Source organism: Schistocerca serialis, chromosome 3 (genome assembly GCF_023864345.2).
Source record: "Schistocerca serialis cubense isolate TAMUIC-IGC-003099 chromosome 3, iqSchSeri2.2, whole genome shotgun sequence".
NCBI classification, from domain to species: Eukaryota; Metazoa; Arthropoda; class Insecta; order Orthoptera; family Acrididae; genus Schistocerca; species Schistocerca serialis.
The window spans coordinates 553,839,516-553,858,697 of NC_064640.1; the positions used below are offsets into that span (position 1 = coordinate 553,839,516).

At 37.3% G+C, this 19,182-nt stretch overlaps 1 protein-coding gene across 3 annotated transcripts in view; it reads left to right on the top strand.

Moving 5' to 3' along the window:
- The window catches only part of LOC126470446 (1-acyl-sn-glycerol-3-phosphate acyltransferase alpha-like), a 790,262-nt gene extending 771,364 nt beyond the window's left edge, over positions 1-18,898 (top strand). For all 3 annotated transcript variants that reach the window (XM_050098282.1, XM_050098283.1, XM_050098284.1), the window contains 2 exons: positions 3,828-3,993; positions 18,186-18,898. In XM_050098282.1, coding sequence (XP_049954239.1) covers positions 3,828-3,993; positions 18,186-18,343 — 324 coding nt within the window. In that variant the 3' untranslated portion in view covers positions 18,344-18,898. The remainder of the gene's footprint in view (positions 1-3,827; positions 3,994-18,185) is intronic.
- The last annotated feature ends 284 nt before the right edge of the window (positions 18,899-19,182 follow it).

The window sequence follows — 19,182 nt, forward strand, 5'->3', positions numbered from 1 at the left end:
GTTGCTAGATGCAACTGGTGTAAGCTCACAGTGTGTACTGGTCGTAGACTGGCTGGATGGCACTCCAAATACCCATCCAGCAGGATACCAGCACAGTATTCAGCAGGCATGTGATACAACAAAAGTAAAATGGTGCCAGTGATTGAAGCACTGTTTTGTGTCATAAGGGTGCTGCTAGCAGCAAAGCTGACAGCAATGGTATCGTGGCAGCAGTGCAGGTTTAGTTGATGCCAGACCTCCTGAGGGCAGTGCAGCTAGTTGGCTAGTGTGGCAACCTGTGGTACACACCAGTAGTGTTGTTGGCGTTTCGCAGGTGGCAGCTTGGGAATACAATAAGGGGTACTTGGCAAACCTTCCAGTACTGTGTTTCAGAGGCATAATCAACTCAGTGAAGAAAATGTTGGACAGAGTGCATTCATTACACTTGAACTTAGCTAATTAGAAATATAGTATATTTTTTGTTATTGTTTTTACATTGAAAACTGCCTTCTAGGGTTGCAAATTCAGGCGATATGTAAAAATGTGTGAAACATTTTAAGAGTTATTCCAGATTCCGTCCTTTTTTTTATACAGGTCACAAAAATTGCCTTGGTACTCTGGGGAACATGTTTGAATAGATGGAATTAACATTCCAATGTTCTTTGTATATTACTCTTAAATCCTGTTAGAGTATGAATTACAACTAATTTGTGAGTTTTGTAAAAAAAAAAGGTATCTGATCATTATAGATTACTGTATTTATTACTATTATTAGTTCTGTTTATGAAGTACATTTACTAGCATTTCAGTATTAGACTGAAGTTCTTCATGTGCCATAAAAATTACAGAGCTGAAGAACAACTCCTTATCTACTCTCACTGAACAGAAATAATGCAAATAGTGTGCACTTCAACAAAAAGAGTGACAACAACTCTGTCATATTAAGCATATTTGATAAACCTATAGATTGTGTAACAAACACAAAGTTTATAGGGTGAGTATTGATTATGAATTGACATGGAATGAATACATAAAAGTACTGACGGAAATAATGTCATCAGCATGTTAAGCTCTTAGAGTTCTGTCATCAGTTTGTAACAGCCAGTGTCTTTTGGTGACATATTAGTCCTATGAGCACTCATTTCATAGCTGTTGGATTCTTTCCTCCAGATGAAAGTCACAAACTGCAGACAAGAGTGACAGGAATAATAACTAAAAGTAGTTGTCAGGCTCATTGTAAAAAACTATTTAAAGACCTGTGTATCCTTATTGCACTATGTGAGTACATTTATCAATCTGTTGTGAATATCAGTGAAAATATTAGTTAGCATTTCACTAGTAGTTTTGTACATAGTCGTGGAGCTAGAGCCATGTTGGACTTGTGTTTATCAAGGAAAAACAAAACAAAAAAAATCTCAAAATTGCATTTTCTGTCAGGGAATAAAATTGTGTAATACTTTTCTCAAGGAACTGGAAAAAGATTACTTACATACATGTACTTAAAAATGCAGCGGAAACATATTTTGTAAGTAATGCATAAGTAATACACAATTAAAATTTGCTTAGAGAACTCAGACTAGGTGTTAACTATGAAATAGGACATCTGCAGCACTCATGTCACAATACATGATCAGAGCATAATGCTTTTACATGCAGATGTGCCAAGATATATAGTGCATGATAGCAGTGTCACCCCTGATCTCAACATATTCATTAGGGCAGATGCTGACTCAGTTTTCCAGATGGACTGAAGGGAGTACAGGAAGATGTGCATGTTCATCATCCTTAATTCACCAGTAGCAATCCATAGTGTGTATAGCGGTGCAGTGCAAAACTGTGTTTTATATCAAAAGTTACCTGGTTCAAACTGTATGTGATCAGTAGAACATTGCACAGTGTGACCAACCAAATATGGTATGGTAGTGCAGTTATTAAGAAACTGACTTCATATTTGGAAGATGGGATTTACTGTGTCCGACAATCCTGATAAGGTTTTCTTTGGTCTACCAAAATCATTTCAGGCAGGTGCTGGTATGGTTCCTTAGGCAAGACCATGACAGACCACCTGTTATATCCCCAGTGTTGCCAAATATCCCATATTTCCCAGAAACTCCTATATTTTGGCTATATTCTTGTCAGGTCCTGTGTCCAGTATTATTTCAAATTTATCTCATATTTTTCTAACTTCTGCAATGATAATTAAAATAATTTATTTTGCCTCACACACTACAGCTTTCACTATTATCTCTGGGTCTGTGGTGAACAAGTAGACGAGTAACCTGGCAAGAGAGCTTATGTTAGGAGTCTGCTCAGCTAGCCAGTGACCTAGAAATTGAAGGAAAGACCACATTATCATAGGCCAGAGGAAGTGAGCATTGTTCTGGCCAGATTCGGAGTTTGTGATTTCTTGTTTTAATATGAGAGTTTCAATTCTGATGATCAATTGCCAGTTCCAATAGAGTCCACCAATGCCAATAGAGTCCTTTTTCTAAGTTCTGAGCTGAAATTTAAGAATTTTGAAGAAATAATTGATTCAGTTCAAATAGATGATGTAGGTTCTTTGTGCAATGAATTTTGTAACACAAAGGATATTTCAAAGCGAAGCATGTCCATGGAAGACAATGCAAACAAAAGGTGGGGTGAACTTTTCTATACCATGAGAGCCAAAAATGTTCGGGTTACTAATTTGTTGAAAGTAGTTGGGTGTGTATTAATCGTTCGTGGTTCAAATGCTGAGCAGAAAGAATTTTTTGCCTAATGAACCATAAATGGACAGAGGTGCACAGCAAATGTACCACTGACCTTATAAAAGCAGATCTGCAAGTAGCTGTGAATTTTCGTTTTAATTGTAGTGAATTATTTACATATGTAAAATGGAATGAATCATTGCAAAAACAAGCAAAGTCTGTTAATCAGTAGAAGCAATAACATGAAATAAAACACGCATGCACATTTTAAATATATTCCAACTGTTCTTTACAGAAAATGTTGTTTGAAATGTTTATTTTGTAGGGTTTTCCTAGCTTCCATATTTTCTCTGTAAGAAGTTAGCAACCCTACCTATCCCTGTAAAACATACTTATATATTTTTGTGTAAGTATATAATAGCTATTTATTCTCATTGCATTATGATGACAAATCCTATATCATTGTGAGCTGATATCTGGATGAATGAATGAATAAATGAATAACACTGAAAGGTTAAAACAGATATTGTGAGATAATTGGAGTGCCTACTTAATTTCTCCAGAGGAACAGCACGAGCAGGTCCAAAGGAAATGCAAATGAAGAACTGACATTCTTATGATGAATAGCAGACTTTGGAATCTTTAAGATTCCTGTCTTGTTGGTGAAAGAAAAATTAGCTCGTATCAGGACAAAAAAAATTGTTCTCAGAAAGCAGTACGAGTTGCAAGGGGACTTTAAATTTTTCTCCAAATTTTCTTGTTGGAACTAATTTTCCATCAGTCCAGCACCAACACTTCTTTTTCTTGTTTCTTAGAAGTCTTCTTTCTGTGATAGGATAGTTGTTCTTACTGGATAAGTAGTAAAAATTATACATTTCCATTTGCATAACTGACAAACCTCCTCTGATTGATCCTGTTTCAGAAAAAATATGCTTCTGCTCCTGTTCTGACTCAAATGTATTGAGACTAGAACTGTAGCTTGTGACACTTCATAGCCACTTTTGTGTTTCCATTTTCCAATTTAGTATTTAAACATGGAACATTTTATACTTTGTTTGTTTTCTTCACAAGTGTGTGCTCTGAGAAAAGGAGTCCTCAAGCATATCTTGCCAGCTAACAATAAAAGAACTGTTATTATTAAACTGATGTTTATTCTTTCAGATGAAACTGTGCATGTTTCCTGAAGGTACAAGAAACAATGGACCTACATTGCTGCCCTTCAAGAAGGGTGCTTTCCATGTTGCCATTGCTTCTCAGACACCTGTTCAGCCAGTTGTTGTAACACGCTATTATTTCCTTGAGTCAAAGGAGAAAATTTTTAATCCAGGTAACTATGTAAACTTGATAACTACAGAATCCTGACAGTTTGTATAGTTGTAGGATGTAACAAAACTCTGTGGAGTACTGCTTCTAGTATTGTCTACTAAATGTGTACTGCATATGCCAGATTATCTAAATGCAGTGTCTTTTAGATCTACATAATGTGTACCATAATTTTATAAAATGGAATGTAGCTTGAGTGACATGTAGCACTATAGTTTTTCATTAATTCAATGAATTTGCCACCTAAAAATTTTGATTTTGTTGTTGAAATATTTATAGAGCAGAAGAAATCAGTGATCATGACATAAAGAGTGTTTATAACATCTTCAAACTTGTTAAATGTGGTTCCATTCCTGTTCAGTAAATCATCCTTCTGTGGGCTGAAACACCATTGAGGCAACATTCAAATGACAACAATCTTGAAGGCATTCAGGAAGGGTGCACATTGGTAACTTTAGGGTTTCTGAATAAATGTAAGAATGATGTTGAACCAAGACCTAGGAATGCATCCCATTTGTTTAAGGTCAGAAAACATATAATGCAATAAAACCACCATGTGTCTGTAGAACTTTATTCCCAAGAAGTTACACTCATAGACATATCAGAATTGCACTGATAAGACAAAACATTATGACCTGCGCCCATTGTGAGATTAAATGTTGCCTGGTGACACTGAATGCACACCATGCATTAAGGAAAGTACAGTATATAGGTGGAGCAGAGAGGAATAGGAAATCATTGTAGTGTTGATATAGGTGGCATATTGGGAAATTCACTGACATAAAGTACTTTGACAAATTTCAGCTTATTATGGCCTGCCAACTTTGAGATGTTCATTCAGAAGTGCTGAAGCTTGTTGACTGCTCACATCCTGTTCTTGTGAGTATTTACGGAAAGTAGTTGGAAGATTATGAAACTATGAGAATGCAAAAAGATTTTGGACATCCACATCTCAACACAGTTTGTGGATGTCAGAGGCTTGCCCGCTCTGTAAAACATGATGTGTGGTGATTTGTGGCTAATCTGACAACAGAATGCAGTACTGGTGGAGGCTCAGGTCTTCTGGAGCACACTATTCCGCACACATTGTTGTGTATTGGGTTTTTCAGAAGACAGTCCCTACATGTTCCCATATTGATCCAATCACATCGTCAGTTACAATTGCAGTGCACACATATCACCAAGAATGGACCATGGATTAATGAAAATATGTTGCCTGGTCAGATGAATCTTGTCTCTAGTTACACCACATTGATGGTCATGTCCAGATATGATGGTATGATGCTCAAAACATGCACTGTGCCATGAATGCAGATCAGTAGGCAATATTATGCTATGGGGGGCATTAACCTGGGTTTTCATGGGATCTGTGGCAGTAATCTAAGGCACCATGACACTTTGGACTGTGTAAACATTACTGTGAACCATATGTGTTTGTTTGATTATGATGTTTTCCATTACGGCAATGCCATCTTCCAGCAGCATAACTGTCTGTTACAAGGCCAGAATTGTACTACAGGGTTTTAAGGAGCATGATAGTGAACTCATGTTGATGTCTTGGCCACCAAATTCATCTGATCTGTAACTGATGGAACACATCTTTGATGCTATAAAGCGCCAGCCCTACACCTACAAACCACAGGCCCATAATTTACAGAAATTGTGTGACCTGTGGTTAAACATCTGATGCCACATATCTCTGTAAACTAATCAATGACTTGTTGAACCCATGCTATGCAGAATTGTTGCTCTACTGCATTCTAAAGATGAACCAACATTCCTTTGAGCAGGTGATGATAATGTTTTGGCTCATCAGAGTAGGTTGTTGAGATGTTATTTGATGATACCTTACATCATTCACATTGTGGCCATCTCTCAGCAGTATTATCAACTGGACAGGCCTAGTGACAAAGACTGACTGTGTCCTGCTAGCTGCCATCATGAAGCTTACTGTATATTGCGACTCATTTCTGTTCCACTCCTCCTGGTAATGAAGTTGGTGATAAAATTCCCTCTCACAGTAATCTATCACATAAACAGTTTTTTACAGGCATATTCAGTATTGCCATAATGTTATCTGCACAGCACCATCTTAGATGTATTTTAATATTGTCAATAGTAAATTTCTGTCATTCGAGCATTCATCTCTAAATATATAAAATGAAAGTCACTTGCTCGCTTTGGTCTGTATGTTAGGGATAATATCAGGGGCTACTGTAGTGGTTTTGATCTGGATTTGTTAATATGTAGATTGATTTATGAGGATGGTTTTTGTATATAATTTATAAATGTTGCATGCTAACTTGAACTATGATGAATTCAAGTCCCCTGCTGCTGTGAAAATTATTCCTTTTCCATCTCATGGTGATAGATGTAAGGATACACAACTACCACACCACATTGGAATGAACATCACAGGTTGTTTACAACCTGCCCATTCTACAGTCAAATGTCCCTTGAAATTTCATGCTGACAGCACTTAAACTGTCTCTAATATTTCACAGCAAAGTAATACTCATAAATTTATCCAGGAATCCACTTTCATTGTTTGAGATGAGGTTCTGAGGTCCCATAAAATATCCATTGAAGCATTACACAGAACAGTGCAAAATTTACATAACAGCAGTAGCCCTATGGGCTGTTTCATCATTTTGTTCTTTGCAAACTACCATCAGATCTTATCAGTAATCACAACAGGAATGAGAGCAGATGAAGTCAAGGCATCTGCCATTTCCATCTAGCAGTGAATTGTAGAACTCCTTGAAGTCATCCACATGCCACCACATTTTTCTGTCTGTATTGGAAGACTAATCTCAGTTACAACTGTAGAGATTTTGATGGCTAATAGACTGGTTCACATACGTCACTTTTGGTTCATGGCTCTATGACCATTGCTTGGGCCTGTGTTCATTACTTTGACAGCCTAGCTCGTATTTGTTTTTGTGCCACTGCTGCCATCTATGTGCAGGGAAATCAGAGTCACTTCCATCGTGTCAGTTATCTTCACTTTGATTAATATGATGACATCATTAGCAGTGTGATATGCTGCTTGCACAGTCAAGGGTGTCTTTTGATCTTCGCTGCTCCCTGCATCAGCAACAGTTCTCCACTCGCTCGAAAATGCCATTGTCATGGTTATGTAACCTATTTTCATGTTGTGTTCTGGGGTTTGTACATTTTCAGCTGCCTGCACAACTTCACGGATCAAGTCCATATTGCCCACTATGGACATGAAGTGAAGGCCATTGAGCCACAAGAAATTATCATTACCAGAACATGTACATCTGTACATATCTTTTTGTTCTAAACATATTATAAATTAAACTCCCCCAACACAATTTCTGTTTGTGCGTTCACGCTCAAATCAGAAACTGCTGAAGAGGTTTTGATATATGTTTCACTAATGTTGATACATGCTGGACTGGATGGCATGGTAGCTTGCTGTGTCCATCATTGCGCCGGCCGCGGTGACCGTGCGGTTCTAGGCACTCCAGTCCGGAGCCGCGCTGCTGCTACGGTCGCAGGTTCGAATCCTGCCTTGGGCATGGGTGTTTGTGATGTCCTTAGGTTAGTTAGGTTTAAGTAGTTCTAAGTTCTAGGGGACTGATGACCACAGCAGTTGAGTCCCATAGTGCTCAGAGCCATTTGAACCATTTTTGTCCATCATTGCCATGACATCTGACTCTAAATGGAAACTAAATATGGAAAAGATAATTCTGTACCTCCTGAGAAATTTCCTAGTGTATGCTGCTTAAATCACTGACTGCACTGAGGATTTATTGGTGGGGAGGATGCACAGTATGTTATCTTGACTGGAGGAGTCGGCGACAGATGTAGAATAACTTCAGGTGTACCACAGGGAAGTGTGTTGGGTCCCTTGCTGTTCTTGTTGTATATTAATGATCTTGTAGACAATATTAACAGTAACCCCACACTTTTTGCAGAGGATGCAATTATCTACAATGAAATACAGTCTTAACGAAGGTGTACAAATATTCAGCCAGACTTTGATAATATTTCAAAATGGTGCAGTGATTGGCAGCTTATTTGAAATATTCAAAAGTGTAAAATTGTGTACTTCACAAAATGAAAAAGAAAACGTAGTATCTTATGAATATAATGTTAGTGAATCACAAATGGAACCTGTAAACTCTAAAAGTATGTGGTGTAACAAGTTGGAGGGCCACAAAGTGGAATGATCTGTAGGCCCAGTTGTGGGTAGCAAGGTAACAGACTTCAGATTATTGGTAGAATACCAGGGAAACACAATCAATCTATAAAGGAGAATGCTTACGAATCACTCATGCAACATGACCTAGAAAATTGTTCAAGTGTGTGGGACCCATACCAAACTGGACTAGCAATGGATACACAGAGAAGGGTAGCACAAATAGTCAAAGGAGAGTGTTACTGAGATGTTGAAAAATCTGACCTGGAAGATAGATAGAAACTATCCTGAGAAAGTGTACTGAGAAAGTTTCAAGAACTGGATTTGAATGACTACTCTAGGAATATATTACAACCCATACATATCGCACCCACAGGAATCATGAGGATAAGATTAGATTAATTACAACACACACAGAGGAATTTAAATAATCATTTTTTGTTCACTCAGTATGTGATGGAATAGGAAAAAGCCCTAATAACTGGTACAGGGGGATGAACCCTCAGCCGTGCAGTTCACAATTTTTTGCAGAGAGTAAATGTACGTGCAGGTGTAGCATCATTTAAGTTGTATGGAAGTAATGATATTGAGCAACCTAATGCTGTTCCCTGGAGTTTAATCATAACTTTATGCAGTGGCCCATAAGTAAAATTACCACTTTGCTAGACAAGTCGTCTGGTGATACGTACCCATGTGAAACAAGGCCATATTGCTAGGTTATTTAATATTTTTGGCTCTACATCAGAATTGCAGTAATACATTCAAATTTCCATATTTGATTATCACTTGATGGAGGAACATAAAGTTATTTTTCAGTTTCAGCTTCATATCGAACTTTATCAAAATCTTGCAGCTTGTTCATTGTTGAGCATTTAGGACTTCCCTTTTTATAACCACTGTCAGCCAGGGTGCGCCCACTTACTTGTGCCACTGAAAACTTGTATCCAGCGGTCAGCCTCTATGTCAAGATACTGGAAAGTTCAATGTAGCACCACTTCTCTGTCAGCTCACGGCACCACAATCAGTTGATTCTTCAGTAAACCTGATCATTGTACCCATTCTTCAGCCCTTTGTACAAGCTATGTCACTTTCGTGTATAAATTTATACACTTCATTAGCATGTGATGTAAGGTCTTAAAGGTGTTCCATTTCTTGAAGACTGATGTTCTGTTTTGTTTGACTTAAGTTATAGACACAAGCACCCTCATTTGTCTTAGTCTTCGAAAGCTTTTAGGCACACGAACATTCATTGCTTCTTATATATGTAAAATCTTACATAGTCAAACTATCAGTCTCTTGTTGCTCATCATATGTCTCATGGTGGTTTAATATTTTACTTATAATACAAAGTTTTTTTGGTCACCACATCTTCACATTTTTATGTTACTTTTTAACTGCTTGACAGTATTATGTAAAAATTTTAATAATTGTGTGTTTATCTTTCTTTTACTGTACTTATGGTTTTTAATCAGCTGTTAATTGTGATCCAAACCTGGTAGTCACTAAATTTTTGTTTTTGTAGGACTCCATTGTCCAGAGTTTGCTTGACAGTTGCTTTCTGATGTAAGCTTAATTGTATGATCTTCTGAGGATGGCAAATTAATTTGCCAAAACTAGTCAAGAAGTTAATTTAATAAAAATTGTGCAGCTGATGACTGATTATTTTTATTCTTAAAAATTATCTGTTTAAGTATAATAGTTAATTACTGGCCTACAAATCTTGCCCATCACTCACTCAATGATAATACTTCACATCTAATTTGTTTTAGACTTCATGTATGATGAATTTAGCTTTCAAAATGTCTTCTATTCTCTTTCATGCTTATTTCTATCCCTCCTCTTGTCCTAGTAAGTAATATGTATGCAACAGATCTATAACCATTTAATGTTGTGGCATTCTTATCTCCTTGAATACATCTTCTACAGTTGATAAGCCCACTGTTAAAGGATACCTTTAATGTGATTATAAAGTCACAGAACTAAGTGTCTTTACCAATCTGAATGGATTATTGTTTCACAGATGAAACAACTGTGAATGTTTGTAGATGTGGTTTTCTTTGGTGGTTGAAAACATGTCATTTTTTTCTTCAATCTTCCCAATTTCCAGATCCTTTCATAATATGAAACCATGATATGCCATTGCTTATGGTCCATGTGTAACAAAAAACCTTCTTACCAAAATGATGTCACAAGCATGAACTTTTAACAGGCGAGAATAATATTCAACTTTTATAATTATATAATTTAAGGAGTAAGGGGTAAAACACTCATACACATGATGGGTGGAGTGGGTGAGGACAGAAAGGTGGTGGATGGGAGAGAGAGTTGGGGAAGAGTGGTTGAGGCTGGAAAGGTAGGGGGTGGGGGAGAGAGCTGGGGAAGAGTGGCTGAGGCTTGGAGGGAGAGACCTAGGCAGCCATCAGCACCTGTGCCTGGCAGTGAATTTCGAGGGGACACAGGACAGAGGAATGGGAGACTGCTGGAAAGAGAGTCTGGGTACTGGATAAGTATGGTCATGGGGCATTATTATAGATGGCTATGAGGCAAGAGGCTGTAGAATGTGGAGGCCAAGAGGCAACTAACAAGCGTGCTATTTTCCTATTTTCATCAGAGAACAATTCATCATAACTATACTGTGAGACCCTCCTTTCCTCTATTTATTTATCATCAACACTTCAGTGAGTTTCTCTGGCTTAATCATTGGTCATATTTTCTTTATTCACTTGCATTTCTTGCTTCCTTTCTGTTGTTGCTTTATTTGTGTGCCTCATTAAGTTCTCCTTTATTTGATTCTATGTATGGTCTTTGATACTTGATGTGAACAAATGAAATGTTCAGTGGTGAGGAATCACATTCTTTCAACCTTTACAGATGCATATGCAGAATATTCTTTAATCCCCTTGAATGCTCATGGAATACCATGTTCTGCATTTTTATGTCATATCCTCAGGAAAAGATATCAGTAGTACTGAATAGTATTCACTGCCAAAGAAGTGACCAATAATCAGTTTACAATGGCACAGAAAGTTCATTAATGAGAATGTAAAGTACTATGAAAAAGAGTCTGAGGTCTTGGAGCAATATGCTGCCACATACTTCATCGGTCATGTTTGCAACACAAATTATATTGATCCTATTTGGCCACTGTCATATCTTCAAATAATTCGCAGACTCATGTTCTGTAATTTCAGTTTCTGGTACAATGGCCTCATTTCATAATAGCTACTAGGTTCACTTAGCTGCATAGCTTCTCTTTTAATAGTTTGCACCAAATAAATCGTAGGTGACAAGTACCTCATTACTGACCCAAGCCGTTTCAGTCACAGAAACTTCTTTATTTACCTGTTTCCTTTGACAGTTATTTCCTGTGACTACACATTGAGCTACAATGAATTTCCATTTATCATGATGAGCTTGTACAGGGGCAGCTAGAATAGTAAGCTTGTTTCAGCTATAGATTTTTTCTGCTTTCTCTCCTCTCACTACCATGAAGTTTTATTGGCATCTCTGCCAACCACCATGTGGTGCATAGTAGAGGGTACCTTGTACCACTACTAGTCATTTTTTGTTCCACTTGGAGTGAGAGAAAAACAAGTCTATTTGTTTATGAATTATAGATTGCAGCAATCAGTCATCCTTTTTTGTAGGTTTCATTTGGCAGATCCAGATTTGGGCTAGTGCCTAGCCATTATCAATGCTAAAAATACAAGAAGTTCATGGTCAAGCTATACTATAAAAAGTTAAAACTCACAGCATAACCTATATAGCTTATACGTTAGATTACATACCACTATTTTCTAGTCTCAATACATGTCAATTTCCTGTTGTTTGTACATCAGTCACAGTTCTTTGAATACTACTGTATAAAGAAGGTAGGCTGTGTGGAGAACACATTGATTGGTTGTATGACGCCCTCTATATGAAATACATAATATATAACATTCAAAGGAAAGTAAAAAACTTCCAATATGCATGGGAATTACACAAAATAAAACATAAGTAAAATTCTTTAAATTGCTGACCGACTTATTTCCACATTTGCCAGTAAACATAGAAAATATAAGGAAATTTCCAGGTTCACTCCTTGTTAGTCAGTTGTTTTTTATTCTCTAAACACATATGTAATTTCAGATGGGTAAAACCTTTTTTTAAATTTATTTACAAGACACAAGGAGGCACATGTAACTATTGGAATTGATCTGATTTAAATTTTGTTATCTTTGTATTATTTTTCTCTTTATTTAATCATCATAATAGATATGTTGTTCCTAGTATTAACTGAGTTGTTTGTAGATGGTGCCAAATGTTAGCAAGATGGATGGTTGGTGTGATTTGGCATTCTATTACAGATGTAGAGAGTACTAACCTCTGTGTCACTTCAACCACATTTTAATTATAAATACAATAAAATCAGTACACTGAATTGCTGTTATTAACAATGTATATGCATCTAAACTAACATGCCATGGGGAAAGTGCTGTAGGTTCAATGTTATAACCATCATACTCGTACAGTATTATGCTAATGGCTGCTACATATTGGCAAGATGGCAGGAGCTACTTTGTTCCCTCTAGGTCAAACCTTATACTGTTTCCTAGCAACAAGTTTCCAAACAATTCCCAGAAGAGTGCATTTTTCATAACGACCAAATCATTAATCAGGTTGCTGTCGACATTCTTGTGATGGCAAAAGATCTCCAGCTCTTCTAGGAGGTCGAGAAACCTGCCCTTCTCACGTTTATGCAGCAATCTCACATTAGATGCCAGAGTTGGGACCTTATGTTTTGTTGTAAGTAAATGAGCAACCATACTTTATTTCTCCATGGTATCCTTTCTGCCCAATGTGACATGTTCCCCAAACCTAGTTTCCAGCCTCCTTCCTGTTTCGCCAACATAACAGATCTTACAGTCCAGGCAATCAATTTTATAAACTCCAGAAGCATGAAATATGTTCTTTGCATCTACAGTGTGTTGCAAAATACACCCTAACTTATTTTTTGTTTCAAAATACACTTTCTAAAGATAGTTGCTATAGTATTTTCTTTAGAAGCCATATTATTTTAAAGTGTCATCCTATTTTTGAATTTATTAGCTGTGTTCTTGTATATAGTACCTACAAAGTCATGTGGATACTTATTCACTTTTGCAATGTGCCTTATTGTTGCCATTTCATCATCATGTTCACCTTTTGACAGTGGAATTTTGAACACCCAATTGATAGCAAAATTGAAAAATGTCTTATCATGTTGAACTGGGTGGTTTGAAGTGAAATCCACAATTCCATCAGTACAAGTCGTTTTGTGAAAGATAACAAATGTGTGCCTACCATTTTCATTCCGAATTGATAGATCTATAAAAGTAATAGATTTATTTGTTTCAGTCTCACACACAAATTTAATCGTTTCATGCTAGTTATTAAATTTGGCTTCTATAGTGTTGATGACATCATCGTTACCCTGTATTAGCAGCAGTGTGTCATTTACATACCTAAAGTAGTATACAATTTTGTCTGCCAACAAAGGATTTTTAGAAAAGGGTCTGTTTTTTAGTGTGATTGATAAAGATGTCAGCGAGCATTCCAGATATTGAGCTTTCCATACTGAGACTGTCGTGTTGGGAATAAATGTACCCGTTAAATTTAAAGTAGTTAAATTTCAAAATTATGGTAAGTAGCCCAATGAATTCATCTACTTCCCTCATAGAAAGCTTGTTTTGTTCCATTAAATTATGCTGAATGACCTGCACAGTTTTATCAATAGATATGTTTGTGTATAAGTTGACGATATTGAGAAAAACAAATTTCATTTCATCAGTTATTGGTGTATTTCTAATTTTTTTGATAAGTTTGATACTATTTTTAATGGAAAATTGGTTATAGAATTTATAATGAGTTTTAAGAGACCGCAGGCCTTTTCCAGACACTTTATGGAAAGGACTACTACTACCATCTACCACCGGGCATATTGGATAGCCGTCTTTATGTCCTGAGTGTGGGTGCCACGGTGTTCATAACCTTTAGTCTCTGTACCTCCCTTGGTGATATTATCTCACTGCAGGTTTTTAACTGATCAAGCAGTTTCTTGTGAGCTTTGGACGCTATCGATTTTCTTAATATTATTATCTTCAAAGAATTTTAGTTTTTGCGGTACATCTTTTGCGATTATCACAATTGTTCCCCCTTTGTCTGCCTTAGTTACTATGGCATCACTTTCAGAAAGCTTAGAATTGATAGTTTCAACAAGTCTTTTCTCCTTTATAGAATTGGGGACAGGTTTATTAACCTCATTCATAATAATTGCTAAACAAATCTTATTCTGATCAAGTTTTGGCACTCTCAGTGAATCAATGGCATACTTAGTATAGACCACAAGCCTTTTATAGCCCTACAATCCACTTTCTTATTTACATTAAACTTCATACCCTTACTAAGGATTTCCATTTCACTCTGATCAAAAATAATGTTAGTTAAATTCAACACTCTTGGGAAGAAGTTGAACTTTGATACACAATCATCATTACTCACTATCGCCCTGTTTTCCAAGCTCAGAATCTTATTATGATGTCTTTGCTTTGCTTTATGTACCACATTATCCACTGTGTTCCTATCACCATGTAGTACTGTGTCGAAGGTTAAAGGCGAAAGTAAATTGGCAAGTTCAAAATGTAACTGATATGAGCTATCACTCATCACTTGTTTTCTCACAAACATAGCCCTGATCTCATTATCATGACCACTTCAAATCTCTGCCTACCTTCTTTATAAAGTAGTATTCAAAGAACTGTGACTGATGCCTGAACAACAGGGAACTGACATGTATTGAGACTAGAAAATAGTGGAATGTAATCTAATGTATAAGCTATATAGGTTATGCCGTGAGTTGTAACTTTTTATAGTATAGCCTGACCATGTACTACTTGTACTTTTAGCATTGATAATGGCTAGGCACTAGCTGAAATCTGGATTTGCCAAATAAAACCTACAAAAAAGGACGACTGATTGCTGTGCTCTATAATTCATAAATAATATCACAGTCACTGAGTGCACCAACTTTCCTAATGGAAGGTAACCTGATGAAGTTTGTTTGTCTTTGTATGAACCATGATTTCTCTTATCTTCTCTTTGTGGCAACCAGGCAAGGTGGCACATTGGTTATCACACTGGATTAGCATTCGGGAGGATGACAGTTCAAACCTGTGTCCGGCCATCCTCATTTAGGTTTTCTGTGATTTCTTTAAATCACTTCAGGCAATAATGGCAGGATGGTTCATTTCAAATGGCACAGCCGACTTCCTTCATCATCTTTCCACAATCCGATGGGACCGATGACCTTGCTGTTTGGTCCCCTCCTTCATACAAACCAACCGAACAATCTTTGCAGCCCTTACATGGAATTTAGATTGGCAGCAGTAGAACTGTATTGTAGTAACCTTCAAAGCCTGTTCTCTAAATTTCCTCCACAGTGTTTCACTAAAAGAATATCGTCTTCTCTCCACAGATTCCCATTTGAGTTGAAGAAGCATTTGTGTAATATTTGTGTGTTGATCGAACCTACTGGTAACAAATCTAGCACCATGCCTCTGAATTACTTCAAAGTCTTCCTTTAATCTAAGCTTGTGGGGATCCCAAGTAGTCATGCAGCACTCAAAAATGGGTCTCCGTAGTGTTCTGTTTGCGGTCTCGTTTATCCACTGCCAGGAAAAAAGGGAAAAAAAGGAATGCAACACTAAGAAGGAGATGTGCAACATAAACAAAAGTTGGTAGGCATGTATCTAAATTTGAAAGATGATATTTATTTAAATTTCATGCCAGTTGCACAAGAGTGGCTTTAGTATTGCCACTATGAGGATGCAAATTAGGTTTACTTTAAATACATGCTGTAACAGTTGTGAGTGTTAGTCCACTTTCAGATTGGACATGGTCAGCTGATGCTGATGTTAGTCAAGAATACCTTTTGGGCAACAAAGATGTTATTATCATCACCTCACTGAGTTTGAACAAGGTGATGTAATAGGGCTACAAGAAGCTGGATATTTCTTCTCTGATATGCCAGAAGGACTTGGGAGCCACTGTATGTGGTTGCTGGCAGTGGTGGTCACAAGAAAGTATGGTCACAAGAAGGCTGGGCTCTGGATAGCCTTGTGACACTGCCGAGGGGGAAGGCCATCATGTTCAGCATATGACTGTGGCATATCATACTGCATCCACAGCAGAAATTTGGGTTGCTGTTGGCATCACAGTGACACAACAGACTATTACAAATCACATACTTCAAAGACAGCTCTGAGCCATATGCCCTGTAGTGTGCATTCCACTGGCCCCAAACTGCCCCCCTTTGCAACTTCATTGGTGTCAAGCGAGAGCTCAGTGGAGGTCAGGCTGAAGGTCCATTGGGTTTTCTGATGAAAGCTTGTTCTGCCTCAGTGCGGTGATGGCTGTGTGTTTGTAGAAGGAGTTGAAGAACTGCAACCAACCTGTCTGCATCTTACACCCACTGGATCTACAACTTGTCTGCATGCTACACACACTGGGCCTTTAACTGGAGTTATGGTCTGGTGTTCGATTTTATGACTGCAGGAGCACTCTCGTGGATATCCTACCTACTGTGACTGTAAATTTGTACGTCAGTCAGGTGATTCTACCTGTTGTGTTATCATTAATGGACTTCATTCCAGGGGATGTTTTCCAACAGGATAACACTCACCCACACACTGCTGTTGTGACAACATGCTGTACAGAGTGTCAACATTTTGCCTTGGACTCCTTGATCAACAGATCCTTCTCCAGTTGATCACGTGTGGGACATCATCAGATGACAACTCTGACATCATCCACAAACAGCATCAATCATGCCTGAATTAACCAACTGATTGAAACACGCATGGAACTCCAGCACACAAACTGACATCTCACATCCAACATCTGCAACCTGTACAATACAATACAATGCATGCACATTTGCATGCTTGCATTCAATATTCTGGTGGTTACACCAGTTATTAATGTACCAGCATTTCACATTTGCAGTGACTTTTTCATGCATATACTAACCTGTGATTTTTCTATGTTAACCACTTAAATATGTTACCTAGGCAAATGTATTCCCAAAATTTCATAACTCTATGTTAATTATTTTCTGGGGTTGTGATTTTTTTTTCCATCAGTGTAGATAAGGTACACTTTTCTAAAATTCTACCAATGAACTGTTATCTACGATTGGCCTTACCCACTGCTGTCCTTATGTGCTATTTCAATTTCATATTGTTTTGCTCTCTTATGCCTTGATATTGTATTGATTTGTCTTTGTCAAGCAGTATGCTACTAATACTGTATTTTAACATTACAAGCTTGTTTTCCTTACTCATCTGCATTAACTTGCATTTTCTACATTTAGAGCAAGCTGCCATTCCTCACACTTCCTTGCACATGTGAATTCAAGGGTGATGGGGAAGGGAGGGGCCGATAAACCCCTCCCCTTCCAAAGAACAATTTACTGAAACCATATATAGATACGAGTTTCCAGGTTTTTCATCAGTGGAAGTAACATGAGGATCAACCCATATTGATGAGCTTGAGCGTGACTTTCTGCAGAAAGTCTTCCACAGGCTGGATGTCTACATACTAAACAGAAGAAAGAAAAACCTGGAGGGAATGTAGGCATTTCTCTCATCGCACCCCCCACAAAGATGTTGATGATAGAACATATATTCTAAAATTTTCCTTCCCCCTCTCCCTCCCCTCCTGAATAGAACCCCTGGTAGTAATATATTCTGCCTCTGCTTTAATTTCCTATCCAAAAATTAATACTGAAGTTCACTAGAGGTATGCACATATTCATTTCAATTATGTAGGTAAATAACAAACAGGCATTTTGAGAGTATCATATGAACATATTTTCATGAGTGATCTCATAGGACACTTCCATTGAAAAATTGTGTATAAAAAATAGCAATTAGGTTTTCTGTTCACCACTAATCATAAAATTTTTAAAAAGGAATCTATGATATGTTTAAGTAACTTCTTTATTGTAGGAAAAGCTGTCATAACCATCCTTCCACCAATAGACACTACAGGACTGAAGAAAGAAGATGTGGGATCACTTGTGGAGAGAACTCGTGAGCTAATGTTGAATGTCCATACCTTATCAACAGAACTACTGCTGCAGAATATAAAAAACAAGGACATGTAATAAAGAGAGAGTGCTTTTGAACTTTAATGGAGTTGGTTGGACAGTAACAGCAAAAGCATATCTTCATGATCTCATCTGTAACCACAATTTTAATGTTTATCTATGACAGAACAACATTAGTGGGAAAGTATTGACATTCACAACTTCAGTTAAAAAACTGATGATTTAAGTCAAGACTATGTGATGGAATTAAATTATTGTGCTAAACATAGCAAACCTGCAGCTTTACTTCATGACCTTTTGTATATATCTGAATGTATATTAATGTTTGTGCTTCCTTCCTTGTAGGCAACTTAGCTCACAGTGCTGAAATTACTATGTTATTAAGGGCTTTGTGTGTGATAGGTGTTTTACAGTTTAATTTCATTAATTGATATAACCATACATTGATGTGTGGAGAGGGCATAGAGTAGTATAGAAATGTAGATGTGGAGAGAAGCTGCAAAGAGACTGAAGTTGTGCGTGTGTGCGTGTGTGTGTGTGTGTGTGTGTGTGTGTGTAGAGAGAGAGAGAGAGAGAGAGAGAGAGAGAGAGAGAGAGAGAGAGAGAGAGAGATTCCAGCCAAACTCAACAAGTATTTATAAATGCCTGAAATCAGGGTAATAAAAATACTTTCATGCATGTGAATGTTTGTATCCAGAAAATAGGGTAATAAAATACTTTCATGCATGTGAATGTTTATATTAAGAAATAATGCATTTAAAGCTCTGCATGATCAGTAACCTTTCCATTCTTATTCTAATGTAATAAAATGGAGAGACTGTCATACATTGCAATGGGAAACATTATAAACTGTAGGTTCTACATACCGGACTGATCTAGAAAAATCCAGAAAGTGA